A 24,928-nucleotide genomic window follows, 5' to 3' on the forward strand; every position below is an offset into this window, starting at 1 on the left:
ACAACGTATTTTTCAAACTGTTTATTCTAACAACACTATATTGTAAATTATACACCTCTTTAAAACGTTTCTTTGGCAGAATAAATATAAAATTATGGATACTTTTGTTTCTGATATATTTTATTATTAGATCAACGAATGATCAAATTGGACGCAAATAGCCGTGAAATTGTATAGCGATATGTACATTTAGTCTTTTAATATAGTCAATGAAATATACGTGTTTATCGCGGAGACTAAGAACGGACTGTGGGTCATAGACAAAAAATTGTTCGAACACAATCATATTTCATTCGAAAGCTTTAATTTCATTTTTCCATAGCCTTGGTAAAAAAACCACTTTAATACAGATGGCTTTTGCTGGAAATACTTTCGAATTAACTTCATACAAACATCTTATTATTCATTCATTCATTCATTCATATCTTTATTCCTCCGTAAACGAAGAGTTACATGAACATATAAGAATACAAACAAAAATAGGTGCAAGGTAATAACAAAACAAAAAAGGTGAGATAGCATTAAGGAAAGGGAGAACACAAAGCAAAAAAGTAAAAAGGAAATAGAATAGAAATAGTATCATTAATTGTAATCTATATGAATGCACAGGAAAGCATCAGTTTAACTTTGACTTCCAACAAATATGTTAAATTGAATCTGTATTGCCACTAATTGAAAAGTAAGTATAAACTTACAAATACAGTTATGAGAAAAGACATCAAATAGCTACACTATACAGCGAATGGTATATAGAGCATTTAATTACTGAAAGGTCAATGCAGACACTTTATCTGCGAAACACAAACAATCTTGAGCGAATGAATATACAGTATTATCATCACCGAGAGCTAGTATAATGTTCTAATGTGGGCGGCCAAGAATAATATGTATTTGTTCTTCCCTGTCCACTTGGTCTAATAGAACATATACACGAACGGGATATATATTCACAACTTTTGTAAAAAACGTATCTCTAATTGCGACTATATCTATATTTCTACAATCTAAAGTACAATGGGCAACAGCGTCAGACACACATAAATTGCATACATCTCGGTTATCTGCATAAGGTGTGAATATATATAGAAAGGAGAAGAAATCAGAGAATATTGCATTTTGCAATTAACGATAGTGAGGGTGAATTTTATTTCCTTAAAAATGCAAAGCGTATTAAGATTTCATATTAGAAAACCATATTTTGTCCGATTTCCCAACATGTTTAAGTTGGTTCAATTACTTAATGCACAAAATATAAAAGATTAGAATAATCTTTGTAACTATATTTCATTAGCCCTAGAAAAGAACATTACTGTAATTAAGATTTAGACCATTTTGTGCTCTCTTTCTCTACTACAATACATTTCATGTATGTTTTTATCAAAGTTGTGTGAGTGTGTGTGAAAGCGTATATTGCCTCTGTAAACCCAAAGCAAATAGAGAATCTGAACCCATAACAAGTTATGATTGACAGGTGTCGCCACAAGATTAATTAGCCGTGGTCAGTGTATACCTAATTATGTGGTAATTATATAGTGTATACTGTGTAGTAATCCTATTACGCAACGGATAGACGAAAGGATTAAGATTATATACATACAAGTATATAGTTATTTATTAAGTTATCAAACACCATAAAAATAAAGATGCAATCCATCAGAAGAAAACAATGATATCGATCACAATGATATTAGCGATGTTCAATCAATAGGTTTTTACGGGATTTATAAAAAGATGCATATCAAAACAGTTATGTTACATATACATGTAGTTTATAGGCCTTTTGTTTCGATAGCAACAGGATTAAAGATTAAGAAAAGGTCAAAAAAGCTTAAAAAGTTGAGATGTTTGGCAGGAAATTTAATTTCTATGGTATCATGAATCACTCTCCATCTCTTTTGTAATATAAATTGTATATTTAACATATGTTGTACATAATTTGCACTTACGGACGTATGCATACAGTCATGAATGTGCGAAAAATGTCCATTAGATATGCTAAATTGTAAAGGTGCTGATATCACACAAAATTACAGTTAACTGTACGGGAAAGAACAAATCAAACCATGAATATCAGTAAAACAATACATGTCTATATATATAGGATACAATTCAATTCTGCCTCATACATTCTGGTAGTCTCATCTAAAACTCAAGCCGTTCTCTTCGAAATTTCAGTGCATGTTATCATAATTCACATATTTAAAACTTACTTTAACGTTTTTCATAACTAAGAAAAATACATTTGCTCATATTCACTAAATTTTTGACACATCTACATTTGATTTCTATTAGTTTAACAAATGTTTCACATACTATCATTTAAACGTTTTCTATTTAAAGGGACAATTCAATGATGTTAATTTTGTTACATATCCCCGAAGCAAAATATGACATAAATGTATTGTTCTACGTTCCTTATGAACAATGTAACAAGAAATAAAAAACAACTTCCACGACATTGTTATGTATTTTGATTGATACCGTTGAATTTCCAAATCGTTGATCAATACGATTAAGCAGATAACATGTACGCTGTACCCATACTCGAGCCAAAGTCACGTGCGTTAAACAAATGCAATATATAACCACTTAGGAGTTGTTGAAATTATATTTAGACAAAAAAAAAAAAAAAAAAAAAAATGCACATAATAACGTATACACAAAAAAAATCTTTACTTTACTGGCAAGGGCCAGGGTTCGGCATACAATACTTCCGACCACAATGTGTAATGGCGGACAGCAAGCGAGTTTGAACATTTCATATACATTTCACTACTGTTGGCTTTTCTGACATATCACAGTAAAACCAACTAATCGAATATCCATTAGAACTGATTAATTTCCAATATATATGCAAATTTTGATGTACTCTTAGACTGAATTGTCCCTTTAATTGATGAGCAAGATAATATATTTCTTGTAATTTATTAGATACTGAAATGTGGGCTACATGTAATTCGTTTTGTAAGATAATGTTACAAGCAAAACTTACCACATATTTTACAGTGAAAATTTAGAAGACAAATATATAATCAAAACACTGAACATGTTGGAAAATATTGCAACACAAGATTTGAATATATTTATTACTTTAACTGCATTCTCAATATTTTCCGTTTGTCAAAATATCAAAAACTCCAACTAAACAAGTACAACTTATTTCCGAGTAAAATGCCAGCACTTCCCTTTTCAACAATATCTTCGTCTCAAGCATACATGAATCGATGAGAAATCAATACTAAAAGTATTTTAAAGACATTTCTAATTGATTTCTTACTTGCAGAATATCAGATCTATCAAACGCTGGTTGAGATCGTAAACGTAAAAAAAATCATCATTTGCGACATCACTTAGGCCTACTTGTATATGTAGGTATAAATTATTAACCTAACCAACAATCTTTAATAAGATAGACAACAAACACTTTCATATTCATTTAAATTTACTTTTAATTAATCTCAATGTGTTCCGTCATAAGCTTTGTCTTGTATCTGCCTATATATAAGTGAGGCCGTATCGACTGGGGCTGTTATTGCAGTGGGCCGTTTTGGTTTTAACCGTACTCCGTGTAAGTTAATTATTGGTGATAATTCGGAAGGCGGTCTATTTCTTTGGGATGTTGAATCCCATATTGATGTTTTAAATGTATTCTGGATAAAAAGGTAATTATCTACTATGGTATTTACAAGCTTGAAAACCCACAAAAATCACATCTGTCCAAATTTGAACACTGTTTGTAGATTTACGAAACATGGGCCTTCTGCACACTTTATTTTGTTAAATTGTACAAATCTGCCGTACATTGCTACCATATTAGGCGGAAGTAGTTTCTGCACCAAATAGTCTGGGTAGTTGAAATTTATTATGTTTTCATCACAGAATTTTCACCAGAAATTATTTTATTAAATAAAAGAATATTTAATGTTTGATTTTGGATATTAGAATATCCTTTGATAATATAGTCTGTTTTCAGCGATCGTTGCTGCAGTGCCGTGCTGATGCATGGTGGGAAATTTAAGCGCACTTCCTTTGATTTACCGGGCCACGAGGAGCACAAAGGAATTGAAACAGTGCAGCATTTAGATTGTAAATTTAACATCAGAACAACAAATAAGATGGCAGAAGAAGGTTGCAGAGTGTATGCTGGCAATTTAAGCTTCGAAACGGAAGAATATTCGTTACGCAAATCATTTGCAATGTACGGGAATGTTGTTGATTGTAAACTGATCACGGACAGAGATACTGGTCGATCACGTGGATTCGGATTCATTACTTTCGACACCCCCGAAGCTGCTAACGCTGCCGTAGAAGGTGGATCTTTTGAACTAGATAATAGAGCTGTAAAAGTTTCAATAGCTCAGGCAAGAAGTGATTCTCGAGGAGGTGGTGGTGGCGGCGGACGTGGACGTGGAGGCTTTAGCCGCGGCGGTGGTGACCGTGGATATAGCGGTGGCGGATTCCAGCAGCGTGACAGCTATGGATCCGGAGGCGGCGGCCGTAGTGGATACAATCGAGATGGTGGTTACGGATCCGAAGGTGGTGCCTACGGTGGTGGAAACCGAGGAGGAGATAATTATGGTCGTCAAGGTGGTGGCTGGTAAAATTCTACAGGCCATGCCTCGATATTGGAAACTTTGGATTCGCTTAGCGGATCGCGAAAATGGGGGCCCCGTGTATCGATGGGACTGAACAAGGCCGAACGTTATGGCCCAACACAAAACTTTCCCCATTTGTTACCAACTGAGACGACCTTAAACTTTTATTGTAAAAACTTCGACGACTACATTACATTTAATTTCCTGCTAAGAGCAGTAGAATAGAGGAAAATAAATTCAAACCACCAATTCAAAAACATTTTTAGATGTTTCCGTTAGGAACATGGAGGCGAGACAGAAGATTGTTACTTGTAAACTGGAGATCCTGTGATCTTTGGTCATGGAATAAAGTTTCGGAAACAAGTTATTTTGAACATTATTGGTGCATGATATCGCCAGGTTTTTAAGAAAACTTGAGGATCTCGATTACAACATCAGGTGCCAAAATAAGTAGTACACTCAAATGATTCAGATGGAATGAACGATTCCCTAACATTGTACTGAAGAAGTGTCTGTATGAAAATAAGGGAAGGCGGTCATTGTGAAAGGAGGACAGGCAGCTAATCATGTTTTCTGAACTTGTGTGAACCAAAACTTACGTGGAAAATTGAAGACCGTTAGAAGAATTATTAGACATGAAACTATTTCATTAAGATGCAACACATTACTGCAAGTCATTTAATCTGTGTTCTGCTGGCATTATTTGTATGACATCAGATCAGACCAATCTAGTGTCTATATAAGTTCATGCTAGCTAGGAGCCATTTTTTCATTCTCAAATTATCATCAGATGGGTTTTTGAAGTAATCGTAAAGAATTGTTTCATTTTTATTTTTTTTTAATTTGGATTATTTTTTTTTTTAAATCCATGAAACATGTTCTGTATTTTACTGCGCTATTAATAGACTAGTATATATTTTTCTTACAGAAAGTTTTTTTTGTATATGTCTCATGAAACTTTGAAATATCAATTTTTTTTAAAGCAATTTTTGATTGAAATCATTTCTGATCGAATCTTTAATTGTTATGAATGCCAGATTGTGACATAAATTTAGCACATAACACTAAAAAGGTTGTACCATAGTTTATATAGCTGCTGTTCAGAGGTTTTTTTTTTTTTTTATTTGATTACAGTGTTTTGATCTGGTGTAAAAATTGATTTACAAACTTTGAACCTTCGTTATCTCTCTTAAACTTCATCACCAAATAAGAAGTCTTCAACGGTGCATGAATTTTTTTAAATTTCTTGTAAAAGTCTGGTTGTACCAATGTTGTGTACGGTATACCTGTATTGTTCAGGTGGAAACGCCTACTTAATTAAATGTAGAAGATGATCACATTTGTTCTTTGATTTATATCTTGCACTTTGCAACATTTTTGTATGTTTTAACGTACATAACGAGGATCAATCTAGCTTTGATTTACTACCGTTTATGGACATATATAGTTTCTCCTCAAGGAATGAATTTCCCTCTAGCCTAAATTTCCCCTGAAGATTTACAAATTACCCTCTTTGAAGCTAAAAAATGAGATTTGTAACACAATTTCCCCTGTGACTTATTTTGAATTAATTTTTTAGACATTTGTTTGCAAATTTCTCATAATGCTACTGCATATTTTATGATAAACTCAAACAACTAATTATGTTGTTATTAAAATCTTGCTTTTTAAATCTAAAAATAAAATTAGTTGTTTTATAGTACTTTTTCCTCAAAATGAATATAATTTCGGACAGAAATAAGAAAAGTCAAATTCCCCCATATTTCTTCAAACTTTCCCCTTCTTTGATAAAAGGTACGTATTTCTCCCCAAAACTTAGATTGATCCCTACATAATGACTGCCAGGTAGTTTTTCGTCAAAATGAATATAGTTTTGGACAGAAATAAGAAAAGTTATTATAACTGACATTAATGTGGTACACAAATATAAAAAAATACAATTAGTTACGATTGTTTGATGTGCATGCATGGTGACCTTGGACATTATTGCACTGACAGTCTGACATTGCTGTATACTGGACTGTTTAAAGGATCACTAACTTTACGAAATGGCCCACTACCTTTCTGGAGCAAAATTTAAAGGTTTCTTAAAAAAACGGAAGTACTGTCAGAAAATACATATGGATGACCTAAAATGAGGTAACAACACCAAGCATATGCAAAATTTCTTGTGTAATATATGATAACAGTGGAGTCATTTCGCTGTTTTACCATCTGACGCAGTGATATTGAACTACCGCACAGTACTTAGGACGACGGCGGGAAACATAAGACGACCCGCATTATAAAAATTAAAATTTATTTTAATCAAATTGTGCAATGGGTTATTGTCATGTCGCTCCGTGGCGATCAAGATTTGGTTGATTAGTCGTACGTGTGAAGGTCACGTCAAAACAGCGGGTTAGCAGACTTGATTTAAACGATGTTACGGAAGACAATACAGGAACGGAATTCAGAGCTTGTTTGGGATAAAATACGTTTGTTAATTTTGTCAATAAATCTATTCTTATTTGTTGGTAGGCTTATATTATATAAGGCATGTCCTCTGTCATATTATACGGTAGGTGTTATTATTAGTTGATAACAAAACATGGCGGATGTTTTCAGTAGTCAGTAGTGAAACAATATAGTTGCCTTCAATTCAAACGATTAATCGATTAGTAATCGATTACATGTGACCGAATAATCGAATACAAAAATTACTAATCGTTTCAGCCCTAGTAATTATACAAGTTAATAACTTTTGCGACTCTTCAAAATTATCGATGCCGTTTTACATTCCCATTTTAAAAATTAAGAGCCGTTTCGGAAAGGTAGAGGGCCTTTAAGTGTATTTTTAATTGCACAATACAGGAAATAATATGAGCAAAATTTGACAGGATTTCATCAAGTGTCGGTATACTACATGAAAAACTACTTCTATTAATATAATTATTTGTCGTAATTACAGCCCCTCTCCTTTAATTTCTTGAGAAGAGTTTAGAAGTTGTATAAATGCCCCTATCCCAAAAATTAAACAATGTTTTACATGTGATGCCTCTAACATCAGTATTGTATCTCACATTACATGAACTTGCAAGTCTTTTACATGTGAACTACGACATATAACAATGCATCCCAAATATTTAAATGCATATGCATGTTTATTACTGCAACAAATAATGTGTCATGACAGAAAGAGTTAAAATATGGTCGACATTTTTCGTCCACATACTTCCATTTTGGTGCACTAGAGCGCCCACTTTGTAAACAATTTTGAAGCGACTTTGTCTTTTTTCCAATTACCTTTGTATAAATTTCCAGAATTGTTTTCACTATTTGGGGAATGAGGGCTGTGGTGTTTGATTTTTGGGAATGTGCGACAAAACCAAGAGTCGGGAAAAGTGATGAAATAAAGCACAATGATTAGGAGTAATTATTTCTGGTGTAGGTTTATGTACTGGTACTTTTCTGAAGTTCGGACATCCAAAAGTTTTGAATAGGGAAATTTTATGCTATAAAGTAGTTTAATTTCCTACCAAAATTCCTCTCAAGTGTCTGTTACGTATGCATATTTATTACAAACAATTATATCCAAGTGATTTGGTTTGTCCCCAGGTTCCTTGTAGCCGTGTTTTACTTTATATATAATAGTAAAATACTACTTACTCATGGATCTGAAGTACAGTATTTGCTGTAATTAGCACCTGGTCAGGCATCCTCAATATTCAAGGGGTTCTGATCACTTAGATCTCTACACCCCTGGACACCCTTGGGCCTCATAGTAAAATTGGAGACAGCTCATGGTCACTGGAAAACAGCTGAACGAATCGCAGGCCTGCAAAGATTTCCTTTGAAGACTACAGAGAGAGTGATGCCCAACATTAAAGCCACAAGGTCAACCACTATGTACCGTTATGCAGTTCTTATGATGTACATCAAACTACTAAATTATCTGTTCTGTTACCTCCAATTTTACTATGAGATACTAGAGATAGGGTAGGGGTGAAGAGATCATAAGTGATCGGAACCCCTGGAGTAATGAGGATGCTGGCCAGGGTGTTTAAAGGGTTGCTTTTCAGCTTGATATTATGGAACCTAAATATAAGTACTAGTAGCACATTAATCTGTCGCAGTAAACATAGATACTATACCTCAACTTTCCTTTGAGACATACAGGGATCAATCTAGCTCTGATTTATTACCGTTTTTGGGTAAATTTCCCCTCTGGCCTAAAATTCCCATGAAGATTAAAAATTCCCCATTTGAAGCTAAAAAATGACCGTTTTTGTAACACAATTTCCCCTATGACTTATTTTTCATTAATTTTTTTAAGACTTGTTTGCAAATTTTTTCATATTTACCATAAAGCTACTGCATATTTAATGATAAACTCAAATTTTTCATAATTGAGCTTAAAATCATGCTTTATTAAATCTAAAAATAAAATTAGTTGTTTTACAGTAATTTTTCGTCAAAATGAACATAATTTTGAACCAAAATAAGAAGATTCAAATTCCCCTATATATTTCGCCAAACTTTTCCCCTATTTTGAAAAAGGGTAGTTTCCCCAAAAACCTAGATTGATCCCTGGATATATTGGTATTAGTCGTGAATTACACCTGGAAGACTCCCCGAAGTTGCAATTGATATACACGTGCAATAACATGAATTTCATGTAATATGATTATAACTTAATTATAAATGGCCCAATAGGGGAAATAGAGGTAAATCCTTTAAATTACTACCAGTCCTAGAGTTTAGCATGGATAGAAACCAAATTTGGTCAAAAACATTTTTAGGGAAAGAGGAACAGACTTTGTTTAAATTCTGGAGCAAAAAGAGGTAAATATTCAAATTTCTTCAGAAAAGAAACAAGTAACCTGTATTTAGAACATTACTTGGCATTGCAAACCAGGTGAGAGATACAGGTCCTATGGGCCTCTTGTTTTCCTGCTGATCATGAGCTGCCTCGAGTTTTACTATGAGATAATCAAGGGATGGATATTGTATAACGTCTGAACCCAAAGAGTATGGAGGATGACTTGTATGTGGCTGTCGTTGGTTTATTAACTTTACAATCTAGTTACAATCTTGAAAACACTATATATTTTAAGAAACAACTAAAACGTAAATTGTATCTTCATGTTTGCTCTCAAAAATTAATTGACCAATCACCGCTAAGAATTCTAATGTACACATGTACATAATACTGACATCGCAGCTTCAGACACAAATTTATCAATCAGAATTTCAAAGGGCTGCGTTGAGCAAATGAATGGTATATAGATATAAAGAAACCTACTGGTAAGTTTGTTTTCTACTTAACTCTCATTCTTCTGAAGCTGAAGTGTTGAAATGCAGAGCCTATGTTAGAGAAAAAACATCCAAATGCCTGTAGTACATGGTACCATGGATTTCAAAACCTTGATTGAGGACATATTTTGTGTCAATTTTAACAAAATGGGGCTGCTGTCGTCTTAGTGACTGCACTTTATAGTTGTGTAAGATGATTTTGAATGGAAAATTATATCGCTATGTGGTTTTAACAGTACACGTATGTGAAATGTTCGAACTTGCCTGCTGTCTGCTATTACACATTAATTTTTGGTCCGACATCCTGTATAAACACTGGACAAATCAAGTGGATTAAAGAAAATTGTCTAGCCATCAATTTACTTTTACTGTAGTGTTAAGATTATATTAGGTGTATGATCTTGACTGAAAAACAATTTTAGTTTGGATTATGTTGCCTAAACTTTAGTAGGGGTTCAACATTAACTTTTTTTAAGGACTTGCCCTATTGGGCAGGTGAACAGGGCACCTCAAAAACATACCTGCCCGACTGGAAATTTGACTTCCTAGTGTAACAGGAGAAGAGATCAGGATTTGAACCTGGGACCTCCGAACACTAGTTGAATGCTCTACTGTTGAGCTATGATATGTGGTCACCGACTATCAACCTAGTCCAATCCGACTACACTCCTCCTTTGACTTACTTGTGTAACAACTACTCAAATCGCTCTAACAGTAGTGTGTTTACAATATTAGGTGCATGTTCTTGTCTTAATATAATTTCACCAACTCCTAAGTCATTATGTATTGCATTTGTTTAACATACATGACTTTGGCTCGGGTATGGGTACAGCATACATGTTATACCTGCTTAATGGTATTGATCAACGATTTGGAATTTCAAAGGTATCAATCAAAATACTTAACAATGTTGTGGAATTTGTCAATATTTCTTGTTTTATGTTTCATAAGGAGTGTAGAACAACACATTTATCATATTTTTTATGTCATATTTTGTTATGTTACAGAATTATCCCTTTAAATAAATATGGGGAAAAAATCTGAGAAATCAAAATTTTCACTAATAAACTAAATAACGTAATCGCTTTATTTTTGCAAGACCTCAAACGCAAGTTCAAATGTTTTGTATGTAATTGTAAGACAAGGAATGATGTATGTTTTTGTAGGTATAATTGTAAGACAAGGAATGATATATTTTTGTAGGAAATTGTAAGACAAGGAATGATATATGTTTTTGTAGGTAATTGTAATTAAGACAAGGAATGATATATGTTTTCGTAGGTAAGTGTAAGACAAGGAATGATATATATTTTCGTAGGTAATGACCATGTACGACTTGTGGGAAAGAAGAAGCGCTCCCAACTGGAAGGCAGTGTTGAGGTCAACAAGAATGGGAAGTGGGGCACAGTTTGTGATTTTAGATGGAATGATACTGATGCGAGTGTTGTCTGTAGGACGCTGGGATACAGGTAAGGTGTTTATCACCCTTGATTAATTCAAAAGGTCAAATGTTCTGGTAAATCATATTTCAGAATTTGGGCTATCAAAGTTTTATGTTAACCCTTTATTCCTGTAAGGATCATATATACCTTTATAGTGTTTGGCACACAAAACTAGAATGTGGTGAAGGTAGAAGCTGAAACAAAATGCTGTATTTGTTATATATGTCAGTTCTAAAAGTATTCTGATTTATATTGTGATGCATCACTAAAGATGTGAACACTATATAGGATCATGTAATTGCATGGTTTCATGAAATTTACGTTTTCACACAGTCAAAGGAAAGGTTTATTTTCAGACTTTAAAAAGTTGCAAACTCAGCGAAAAAGTTTTGTAATTGATATTTTATTTTCTTCAGTTCAGGTTATTATTGTTGTTAACTTTAGAGTTAATATTTTGCAGTGCTCAATTAACCAGATGTCAGAGAAATGTTTAGCTCACCAGTGAGCTGATGCCATACCTAGGTGTCAGCGTGTCTCATATTTATGTAACAAATCTTCTTCATAGCCGCTAGTCACAGTTTAACAAAATTTGACTGGAAGTATATATACTTATGGGGTGGGGAGTCAAATTATACAACTGGTCAGTCTGACCATTGTGAGAGGAGAGGCTAAAAGTTATATCAAATGATTGACTTCTTCATTGAAACTAAACATAAGATATCGTTCATATTGTGTTAGAATTAGTAGCGTCCCTATCCATATAAAAAGTACATAAACTAAACTGGAAATAGATACTATTCAATCTGCCTTATTTCATGTTTTATAATTTTTGCCAAAATTAATCTTAGGTTTTATCAGACTTTTTGCCATATTCAAAGCCCATATCATATATATTTCTCAAAGTTGTGAAAAAAGCTCTGCACCTCACATGGGAAAAATTACCAATTTAATTATAAGTGAAAAACTTTATCTTCTTTGTACCTAAGAGGCCTAGAAAAGCTGATGAACAAATGAACAATATTATCAAAATCCTCTACATGGGTGTATTGTGATATTTGCCCTTACAGATTTATAAAACTGAGCGGGGTTTAGAGGATATATACACGTAGGTTTGTTACAATACACCACATTTCCTTTATAACAGTGGAGGTCGTGCGTACCAAGGAGCCCACTTTGGGCGGGGGACCGGTATGGCTGGGCTGATGGAAGGAGTACAGTGTAAAGGTATAGAATCTAGTATCCTGGACTGTAAGGACAAGAGATCCACAACCTCCTGTTCCCACGACGAAGACGCAGGTGTTTCCTGTGGCGGAGGTGAGTGGTTAGTTGTCTGCGTGTGTTTGGGGAGAAGTTATTATGTAACGAGACTAGTTGGAAATTGTATTGTTGAAGCTGTTAGCATGTTATTTCATTCTATAAACAAAAGGAGTCAGGAAGAATTTTATTGGCTCTTGATTAGGTGTAAAGGTATGTTATTGGTTTATAATAATGAGAGTTACTTTTGGAATATTTTCAGTTCCTTCTGAAGCACACACACTTCTAAATAGTGTGAATTATAAAGTCTTTTTAATAGTATTACATTACTAGTTTGAGTGTTACCTTTGCTTCAAATGATTTAAAATCATTTATCAATTTGCATTATTTGATATTCCTTCCCTTGAATATTGAATTTGCTGCATTAGTAGACTTTATCACATACTTCATTTGCGGAGTGAATGATCTTAAACTTTAAAGGTGATAAAAACAGAAGGGACATGGAAAATGAGATAATACGCTAGAAACATTTGTATGTCCTATTAAAACATATATCAGTTTGATATTTGCTTATATTTTGCCTCTAAATAATAAAATTAATGAAAGCAATCTTCACATCTTTTTGATGACAATTTTTTTTCTATGACTTACCTCCCTTGTGTTCTGATGAGTTGTGATATCATCAGAGATAATCAACTAGAGGGGAAGCCGGTTCGCCGATCACGGAACTGTAAACATGCATGTGGATTTTAGCCTTAGTACTCACGGAAATACACACGGAGAAAAATTTGTTATATTTTGATTTATTGGGTAACTTGTTTATCCCCTACATAATTAGTATTAATGACACATTATTGAGGTCATAACCTATGAAATGATGTCACTATATGTAAATGATGATGTCATTAATGTCGAGTACATATATCATGTGGAGTATCATGTCAGGGGTTAAACATAAGGTCATTTTTTCACGACTGCATAAGTATTACTGTCCAATTCAGTCCACCTTGGAGTAATACGACTGTGTACATGTGCATGTATGTAATTTATAGTTTACACATAAAATTAACCGGGGAATTTTGATATACATACTGGTAATTTTATGTGCAAAATAAGATCGTAGTGAAAATGGACAATTATTGCGGCCAACCTCTTTAGACCTACGTTTTGATGAAAAAAATCATCCGTTACAAACATACGGAGACATAAAAAATACATGCAGATTAAAAGGAAAACCAATAATTTATCTGTTGTGTTTTTGCCCCCTTTTTTTGTCGACTGAAATGCTCTGCGCATTTAAAAGAAAAAACGGTCCTCCTGCACAGTTTTCATACTTCCTTTTTGGGAATCTACTACATGTATTTCAAAAAATGCGTATACGTCTTAGCAAGACAATTAATTCATTATTACATTTCTTTGTACTTCGAGTTACACAACAATGTGCCGATGGTGTGAAGCCGGTATGTTCGGATCAAGCAGGGTTGCATAATGGTATGACGACATTCACAATATTATCATTATATAAATGCAGGTAATTTAAAATCGAAAAATTACAATGTTAAGAACGCTTTAAAATCATCAAAATACATCGTAAAACTCATCACAGCCATTGTAAATAGTAATATTTTTTCCTTCTCAGGGGAGAACTTCGGACCTCCAAGCACCAAAATATCGCGCCTTCGCCGCTCGCAAAATCTTTAAAATATATCGTGAAACTCATATCTCAGCATTCTAAATCGTAATATTTTTCCCGGGGGTCTCCTCCGAACCCTCAAAACACCACAATGCTTGCCAATTTGGCCAATTTGCGTAATCATTAATTTCCTGTTATATTCTACATAAGTACACTTGCGTATATGTAGAATACGAATTTTATCATTTTTTTTTATCTAGACCCCTAAATCGTCTCGTAATAGTCAATAGGCTATCTAGTGTGTCCATATTTATATAAACTAACTAATTCTCAAATTCTCTGTGGACTGTTAGTATACTTTTGAAATTTACTTAAGGTCGACAGGTTTGTTATTTCAAAAACTGTGCACGGTTAGATAATATAATGAAGCGGTCTTGTAAATGATTTGTATTTTATAAGAAATAAGTTGTTTCATGGCCCTGTGTTAGTTGAACTATTAAACATGCATATCTTGTCCAGGAGTACATGTCATGCATATTTGGTCATTGTATCTAGTATCTGTGTTTTGTCCCGTCTTTTTTATCAGTCGTGCGTGCATTATTACTACTGTACATTTTATTCTATTTTCGAACACGGAAAGTCCTGAAATTTTGTTGAATAAATCCGCAAAATTCATTACAGAACTTTAAAAAATAAATAAGCCTTACACTTTCTGTGCGGTGTTCTGAAGGATTAAGTTCCAAATAGGAAATAGAGGTGTGTAGTACATACACAAGTCGGGATAGGGGCACGTTTGTCGCGGTATGATAGGGTTTTAGAAAGGGTATGTAGGGTTTGTTTGTTTAGTTTTACGTCCTATTAACAGCCAGGGTCATGTAAGGACGTGCCAGGTTTGTTGGTGGAGGAAAGCCGGAGTACCCGGAGAAAAACCACCGGTCAGCGGTCAGTACCTGGCAACTGCCCCACATGGGATTCGAACCCGCATCCCAGAGGTGGAGGGCTTGTGGTAATATGTCGGGACATCTTAACCACTTGGCCACCGCGGCCCGAAATATATGTAGGGTGGCGGGGTCTACTGTACATGTAGCATGTAGTGTCATTGTTGTTTTGGTCCATTTTCTTGTAAACTTATATTTCTTCTTGTTGATATAAACTTTAAAGTCTATGTTTAAAGTTTTAATTTACAGACAAAAGTCAACCGCAACCTCCTCGAACCTGAGTTGACACACACGTACACGATTTCAAATGACTTTTGACCTAAAGAACATGACTGTTAACAATTTTATAGCCCAGAATATGACGATTAGAATGAGTAAATGATCGTTTTTATTATATCAGGGTATGTTATAGATTGTATATTATATATACGGATACATTTCCACTTATCAATATAGCAATTACACGTAGCGCGACTGTTTTAAATATTTATAATTGCCAATACCGCAACACTGCCCCATTGAATTTCCTGGCCCTTGCCACAGCTGTTTGTCTCAGATGATGTCACGAATCTACGGCCACCTGGTGATATCAGGGGCGATAAGCGATGCGATCGTTCTAGACATGGGTCGTTGTGGACTTCGTTTCAAGCACATTTTATTGAAATTACGTCAAATACAACCTGTACTTTTTGTTGGAAATCATAAAGTGCACCACAATAAACAAATATCAACACAAAAATAGCATATTTAAAAACTTGTTTTATCACCTTTAAGGCCAAAAGGTTCAGTGTGTTTGAACTTCTAAATGGCTTCTTTTAATACATACTTAATGGAAAGCCATACAGCTAATGTCATAAGAGATTATTAGCATAGAAAAATGATACTGTGTGTGATTACCAACCAATTGGAGATAGGTAAAAGTTTGCTACCATTAACCTATATGGATTTTTAGCCCACCATCATCAGATGATGGGTTATTCAAATTGCCCTTCGTCCGTGGTCTGTTGTCCATCCGTTCGTCCTTATGTCTGTTAACAATTCTTGTTACCGCTATTTCTCAGAAAGTACTGAAGGGATTCGTCTCAACTTTCATGTGCAGGTTCCCCTAAATCCTTTACTGTGAATATTGCATTTTGGGACTGATTGGTCAACAAGATGGCCGACAGGCTACCATCTTGGATTTTGATAATTGATGTTTGTAACCGCTATTTCTTAGAAAGTACTGAATTGATTTGTCCCCTAGAGGTCTAGTTATGCATATTGGGACCGATGGGTCAACAAGATGGCTGACAGGACGCCATCTGAAGTTGGATTTTGACAATTGAAGTTTGCTACCGCTATCTCTCAGAAAATACTGAAAGGATTCGTTTCAAATTTCTTATGCAATTTCCTCTTGGTCCCTCGTTGTACATATTACATTTTTGGACCGATCGGTCAACAAGATGGACGTTAGGTAGCCATCTTGAATTTTTAGCCCACCATCATCAGATGATGGGCTCCGTCCTTCCATCCATCCGTCCGCCTGTCTATCTGTCTGTTAACAATTCTTGTTATCGCTATTTCTCAGAAAGCGCTGAAGGGATCTCTCTCAAATTTTAGGTAGGTTCCCCTAGGCCCCATTGTTATGCATATTGCATTTTGGGACCAATCCGTGAACAAATGGCTGCCAGGCAGCCATCTTGGATTTTGATAGTAAAAGTTTGTTATCGATATTCCTCAGAAATTTATGAAGGGATCATTCTCAAATTTCATATGTAGGTGCCCATAGGGCCTTAGTTATTCATATTACATTTTAAGACCAATTGGTGAATTAGATGGCCGCGAGTCAGCCATTCTTGATTTTGATATATTCGAAGTTTGTTATTGCTATTTTAGTACTGAAGGGATCATTCTCAAATATCATATGTAGGTTCTACTAGGGCCCTAGTTATGCATTTTACATTTGGGACCGACTGGAGAATTTGATAGTTAAAATTTGTACTGAAGGGATCATTCCCAAATTTCACATGTAGATTCCCTTAAGGCCCTAGTTGTGCATATTGCATTTTGGGACTGATGGGTGAACAAGATGGTCGCCAATCAGCAATCTTGGATTTTGATAGTTAAAATTTGTTATTGCTATATTTCTCAGAAAGGTTTGAAGGGATTTTTCTCAAATTTCATATGTAGGTTCCCCAATGGCCCTAGTTATGCATATTGCATTTTGGGACTGATCGGTCAAAAAGATGGACAACAGATAGCCATCTTGGAATTTGATTATTGAAGTTTGTTAGTGTTATATATCTCAGAAGGTACTGAAAGGATATTTCTCAAATTTCATATGTAGTAATATGTAGTAAAAGTTCGAAAAGCAGAGAAAAGATCCTCTTTCCATTTGTCAAACGTAGATCATTCTTTGGTGGACGCCAAGATCCCTCTGGGATCTCTTGTATTTATTGAAGTTTGTTACCACTATTTCTCAGAAAGTACTGAAAGGATTTGTCTGATTTGCCTGTGCAGGTTCCCCTAGAGGTCTAGTTGTGCATATTGCATTTTGGGTCCGATCATTCAAAAATCTTGGATTTTGATAATTGTTTGTTACTGCTATATATCTTAGAAAGTACTGAAAGGGTCTTTCTCAAATATCATATGTAGTATCTGTTAAAAGTTTGAAAAGCAGAGAAAAGATCCCTCTTTCCGTTGTCAGATGTAGATCATTCTTTGGTGGGCGCTAAGATCCGTTTGGGATCTCTTGTTTGATCATTAAATGACCCCGGCTGTTAAATGGACGTTAAACAATTAAAACTACAGGAGTATAATTCTGCCCATCATTAGGCTCATTTACAAAAGATACACTGTTGTAACATCAACATTTCGAACATCAAAATGAAATCAGATAAAGTCATGATGACATCAGTCTTTAAAGATCCTGTGTTTTATTGGCACCAGTTCACACAATGTTTTTACACACATTTTCAATGATCTACATGGATATGTAACATTTTGTCCGCCGATTACTTTTAACAAGTACATTTAACAATACTATGTATGATAAAAAAATGATGAAAATCACATCAGAATATTATTCTCTAGTTAGGTCATCTGACCCAAATGGTCAGGTATAGTCAACATGCTCCGTCCGTTGTCGTTCGCCGTCCTGCGTCAGCCATGCGCCGTCTGCTGTGAGTAAACTTTCATTCAAACGACTTCTTCTCAAAAGTCCATGGTTCTCATATTTGGCCTGTAGCATGCTGTAATGAAAGGCTACCAAAGTTTTGAAAATGAATGGCCTTGGCCTACTTTCAAGGTCACAGGGGGTCAAATAGACTAAAATCTTTGAACAATTTTTTCTAACTAATCAAAAGGCCCAATGTACTCATATCTAGCCTGTTGAATGCTGGGATAAAGGGCTATTAAAGGTATGAAAATGATGACCTAGACCTACTTTCAAGGTCAGAGGGGTCAAATAAGCTTAAATCTTTAAACAACTTCTTCTAACTAACCGAGAGGCCCAGAAAAATGTACTCATATTCAGCCTGTAACATGCTGGGATGAAGGGCTACCAAAGGTGTGAAACTGAATGACCTTGACCTTAATTCAAGGTCACAGGGGTCAATCAGACTAAAATCTTTGAATAACTTATAATTAACCGAAAGGCCCATTGTACTGATTTTTGGCCTAAAGCATGCTGGGATGAAGTTCTACCAAAGTTGTGAAAATGAATGACCTTGACCTATTTTCACAGGGGTCAAATATTCAAAAATCTTGAATTTTGAACTTTTCCTCAAGTTCTACCAGTGTGATTTAGCTAAAACTAGCCTGAAATGATCCTGACATGGTCATGACAAAATGTTGTTATTCTTTGGGTCGATCTGAAATCCAATATGGCCACCGCAGCCACCATCTTGAAAACACATATTAAACTTCTTCTAATGTTCTACCCATGCGATTTGGCTGAAACTTGCATGAAATGATCCTTACGTAGTCACAACGTAGAATTGTTATTTTTTGGGTTGATCCCAAATAGAAAAGGGCTACCATGACACCATATCTAATAAAGGACCTATTTCACGAACAATGGAAATTTGCCCACGAACCAATTTTATTAAAACTAAATGTTACATGTAGCAACATTAAAGCAAACCCTTGAAATACGCTTAAAAAATTCAAAAGGTCCCAGGGGCCTGTGCTGTGGCCAAATTAATGTTGTCCAGTATAGGTGTATGACAGGGTTCCCTTTTTGATCCAAAAAGTTATCAAAATAATGTTTTATGTCATAAAACTGTATTATTTTCTGAAGAGTATAAATAATTACATATTATGATCACAAATATGTAGACAAAATGGGACAAATAAAATTTTGGCTAAATTTTAAAGATCGAAAATATCGAAATTTTGGGTATTATTTTCGGCCATGTCAATTATTAACAATGGTGATTCACCAACTTCCAGTTTGAGTGCACCAAAAATATTTTCTAAAAAGTTGGCTCATTACCTGAAGTAAATATTGTGAAAATTTCAGAAAAATTGTGGACCGGTAAATTTGTCGTTTAAAGGTCTTAATGAGGCAAGGTCTATTTTTAGCAGTATTATACCGTGGTTGCACCACGGCCCTTTTCAATCATAAAATTGAGAAAACAAAGAAACTAATTTCTTAATCTTATTTAATACTCATTAGTTACATTAAATTTAAATTAATATATGATTTTATAACCTATATATTGTAGAATAATCAAAATATTGAATCACAATAACAAAGTATTTCGGAATATTTAGGGCATTATCATTCACTTTTCAAGCTAGATGATGATTGCAACTGCATTCTCAGAAATATTATTTTTATTTACAGCTGAAAGGCATATAAAGTAAAATAATAACAAAATCTAGAAAAAAATGGGTGGGAGTAGATTATTATGTAAGAGAATTAAGTTTTTACTAATTTTCACACATCCCGTATATTAGTGCATATATGTATAATGTTGTTGTTTTTCAAAACATTGTGCTTTCAAAGTGTCGGCAATGGCATCAAATCACACCATTACAAGTTTTTGTTTAAAAAAACAAAGACAAATTGATATATGATTTTTTTTTTTCGTTCAAAAATGTATTAATTTTACTCTATAAGTATTTCTTAGCAGTTAAATATTTAGATTATTCAGAACATTTGTGTTCAATCAGCTGAAGTTTGATTTTGAGGTGTTTTTTTTTAATTTTCTTTAGAATTTTCATGAATTCCATAAAAGTTAACTAAGAATTTATTTTTTTTCAGTTAAAAAAATAACAGCATCTTTTATGGTTAATGAAACAGTCAAAAGTTTTTGAGGTCCACAGTTTTATTTTTCATAATTAGCTTTGTGTATCGTAAACACATCATACTATCAATCAAAATGGCATAAGGTTTATCATTTCAGGTAAAAAAAATGATTTTATAAGAAATTTGGTTATCACAACATGAATTATACATGTCAGGGGGATCCAAATAAATAAATTTATACTTGACACAAAGCTAAGTAACATAAAGTATATGCAATACACTGCATTTAAATGATTTCCAGTTTGATCAGACACTCTCAATTCCTGTTTGACTGTTTCTCCATTATCTCTGTATGATTAATACCATATCCGCCAATTAAGATGTTTAGAGATGTTTTTGTCCATACGGATTACTTTACAATTACTTATAAAACTCATATAATTCTAAACTCAAAGTCAGTTTAATTTTATAGTATTGAATAAAACGGTTTCATCGCCACACACTCTTTACCACGGGGATATACATCATGTTCATGTACTGTGATTGAAGCCTTTCTTTTGTGTCTATTACTCAGTAAAGCTGTTTAATTTTCTAATTATATAATAATACTAACATGGAATTCAAATATGATTATTGACAATAAAGATAAATCAAGTTTTGATGATCTACTTACAGGTAATGTCTATTTTCATTATTAAAACTGCTACATTCAGTTAGTTATTTTGCAAGATTAAAGAAGTATTTGCCATTAATGTATCTAAATCTGAAATGATACATCAATGAGTTTCCCGAAAAAAATAAACTTAAAATCTAAAACGATATGTTAAAGTGATGAGATTTACATTTTTTAGCATGAATCAACATAAATGTTAATCAGAAGTGTTAGCCCTGCAAATAATTGAACTACTGTAGGTTTGTAACATGACCCGTGTAACCTGGTAACTCTTCCCTCTCAAACCACACAGTTACAGAATCCCATTTTAATCACTCTCTTCACTGTAAATATGCTCTATAATTACAAAATAAATCATTAGAACAGGACATATTAGTGAAGCTACTTCAAATGCAAAACAGCTTATTGTGGTCATAAAACACCCAAATGTTTTGTAATTTTGATTATGTAAAACTTAATTTTTCTACAAAGTATCACTAAATAAATCAATTTGAAATCATATCAAGCGTAACAGATGAGTATTGGATTATACAATGTACATTAATGTTGACACCGTTAGATTCGTGATAAATGATCCAAAATAAGCATATTCTTAACATTATGTAACGTTACTAAAAATAGACCATGCTATATTATAACCTTTAAACGACAAATTTACCGGTCCACAATTTTTCTGAAATTTTCATAATATTTACTTCAGGTAATGAGCCAACTTTTTAGAAAATATTTTTGGTGCACTCAAACTGGAAGTGGGTGAATCACCATTGTTAATAATTGACATGGCCGAAAATAACACCCGAAATTTCGATATTTTCTGTCTTTAAAATGTAGCCAAAATTTTATTTGTCCCATTTTGCCTACATATTTGTGATCATTATATGTAATTATTTATACTCTTCAGAAAATAATACAGTTTTATGACATAAAACATTATTTTTATACCATTTTGGATCAAAAAGGGAACCCTGTCATACACCTCTACTGGGCAACATTAATTTGGCCATAGCACAGGCCCCTGGGACCTTTTGAATTTTTTTAACGTATTTCAATGATTTGCATTTATATTGCTACATATTACATTTAATTTCAATAAAATTGGTTCGTGGGCAAAATTCCATTGTTCGTGAAAGAGGTCCTTTCCTATATGATTATTGCTAAGGTTGTCAGATGACTGTTAGGGCTCTTGGGCCTCTTGTTTTACTTTCGTTTTCTTTATAGTTACTGTTGCAATGGTACATTATACAACACAGGAGAGTTCCAAAATAGTGTATAGCATTAACTTCTTTCCTGTAAAGAGGGTCCGGATATAAAGGATCAAATCAATAACATATCGATCTACTTTGCAGTCAATAACATGGATTACAATAAGTGGGAACAGTTGTATAACGTTCTAAAAAATGGAACATTTTATGTTTATCTGGTGGCTATGTGCTGTAGTTTGGTAGCCTGCTGTACAATTTCTTTATTTACTACAAAGCTATTTTGACTGCTCCCACATACAGACACCTATTATTTGTTATAATGAGCAATATCATACCAAAGGTTTAAGATGTAATATGCGGGAAAAGGGTGCGCAGAGAGAATTTTTCGAAGGGTGTTAATGTATCACATATAATGACATCATGTAACTACCCAAAGGAAATTCCCAACCATCCAGGTATTTCGAAAATGAATAGTTTGGGTGGATAGGTTTATGATTAAATCAACAAAATATCTTCAGTCATTGAGATAAGCACATTTTCATGATGTTTTATTTTTGTGGTGCTGCATTAACTACCATGCAAACAATACATCATGTTATTCCACTTTAATGCCATTGTATAAACGTGCTGGGTGTTATATATTTGAATTCATATGTATATTTGATATTCTACTAGTGGACCTTCTGGTGTTTTGATTTCTCAGGGTCATGTTACAGTATGTTGTAACATTTTCAATAATCCATTGACGTCATACTGTTGTACTCCAATCACTGCTTGCATAACAAACTGCTGTTGAAACTGGATGTATGCTGGTGCTGGAATCCTTTGTGCTTTCCCATTCAATGCATAAACAATCAATTCAATATTCATAAGTGTGGTTTGATCAGTGTTATATCTAGAGGTATGGGGGCCTTTCCAGTGATTTTTATAGAATTAAAAGAGCTAGACTGAGATGAACTTTGCTACAGTGGTTTGTGATTATTTGGCGGAAAGTAAATGGCACTTTACTGTAAGCATACCCGCATATAGCTTGACAACAAGTTTATTGTTCAAATACCTATGTAAATCTAAATTAAAAGAAAGACATTCTGAATCTATTACTGAATCTATTCTGAATCTATAGATTGAATCTATGAAAAAGTTGTCCCTAGTTATAGGATTTGTTAGCAATGCAATATTTATGTCATTAAGATTTTTAGGTCTTCTAATTGCCTTTTGTCCCTCGTCCTGTATTGTCTTTTGTGCGACGATAAATAATTTACATTTTCGTTTTCGTCCCCAGAAGCACTGAACCAAATTTGCTGAAAATTTGCAGAAAGCTTTCATGGCCAAATTAAGGTCAACCAAAATTGTGAATTATTTGGTCCCAACCCCGTAGGGGCCTTATATTAGGGGTGGGGCCAAAAAGGGTCAGATAGGCTAAAACTTAAAAATCTTCTATGAAATTCCGGAAATGGTAGGATAAAATATTCTCCATAAGTGGAAAAGTCTTAAGGTCTATAACAAAAATTGTGAATTATATGACCCTGGGGTCTCAAGTTTTCCCCTGAGGATGGAGTCAAGTTTACTATAGTTTATATAGGGGAAATCATTTTTATCTCACCTAGCCCGAAGTGCCAGTGAGGTTAGATCAGGTGCGATGTCTGTCGTCCGTCTTCCGTCCATCCATCTGTCCGTCAACATTTCCTTTAAAATGCTACTAGTCATAGAGTTCTGCATGAGTTCTAAGAAAATTTGGCCGAATATCCTAGGGGGAAGGGGAACAAAGTTTGTATAAATTTTGGCTCTGACCCCCTAGGTAGCAGAAGGGGCGGGCCGAATAAGGGAAATAGAGGTAAATTCTTTAAATCTCTACTAGTCATAGAGTTCTGCATGGATTGTAAACAAATTTGGCCAGGAACATCCATGAAAGAAGGGGAACAGAGTTCATATAAATTTTGGCCCTGACCCCCTAGGCAGGAGGGGGGGGGGTCCAGGTACATCCTTTTAATTGCTGCTATATAGGACTTCATAGAGTTCTGCATACATCGGATTGTATCCAAATTTGGCCAGAAACATCTTTGGGGGAAGGGGAACAGACTTTGTATAAATTTTGGCTCTGATCCTCTGGGGCAGGAGGCGGGGCCCAATAGGGGAAATAATCTTTAAATCGCTACTATAGTCATAGAGTTTTAGATGGAATGTAACAAAATTTGGCCAGGAACAGTTCACCATACCAAAGAGACTAGCTGCTAGAATCAAATTGAATTTGGAAACCCCTTTGGATGGTAGAAAAAAATTATATTGTGCAGAAATAAAGATTTCAAAGTTAATTAATGACATATAAATTAACGTTTGCTGGCCTCTTGCTCATATTAGTATGATGATATTACATGTGTTTTATTTCAATATCAGCTGATAAAAAATCTTCAATGAAACTAAAATTAAAAAGAAGATAATTGTTTGTATGAATATGTTAAAGTGTTCAGTGAATTTGTGGGATTATATATACTCAAAGCTTGAAAATCTTTATCTGTTTAAATTTAAAGTTTGGAATCTGTATTTCAGTGAAAACTCCAAGTCAGAAAATCTGTGTCAGTGAAAACTCAATCTGATTTTGTCAATATTACAAAGTTCAGAAATCTGTGTCACAGTCGGAATATTTTTCCAATTCTCTAAAATCC

The 24,928-nt window shown here is 34.1% G+C and overlaps 2 protein-coding genes across 4 annotated transcripts in view; both read left to right on the forward strand.

Annotated features, from left to right (window-relative positions):
• LOC138318992 (ALK tyrosine kinase receptor-like) overlaps positions 1-24,928 on the forward strand; it is a 246,454-nt gene that overhangs the window by 16,942 nt on the left and 204,584 nt on the right. For all 3 annotated transcript variants that reach the window (XM_069261865.1, XM_069261866.1, XM_069261867.1), the window contains exons 3-4: positions 11,209-11,359; positions 12,477-12,646. In XM_069261865.1, coding sequence (XP_069117966.1) covers positions 11,209-11,359; positions 12,477-12,646 — 321 coding nt within the window. The remainder of the gene's footprint in view (positions 1-11,208; positions 11,360-12,476; positions 12,647-24,928) is intronic.
• Positions 4,007-5,929, forward strand: LOC138318991 (uncharacterized). Its single transcript, XM_069261864.1, has one exon. The coding sequence runs from the start codon at positions 4,116-4,118 to the stop codon at positions 4,599-4,601; it is 486 nt and encodes a 161-aa protein (XP_069117965.1). The 5' UTR covers positions 4,007-4,115; the 3' UTR covers positions 4,602-5,929.

The sequence above is a fragment of the Argopecten irradians genome, chromosome 3 (genome assembly GCF_041381155.1).
Source record: "Argopecten irradians isolate NY chromosome 3, Ai_NY, whole genome shotgun sequence".
In the NCBI taxonomy this organism is placed as follows: Eukaryota; Metazoa; Mollusca; class Bivalvia; order Pectinida; family Pectinidae; genus Argopecten; species Argopecten irradians.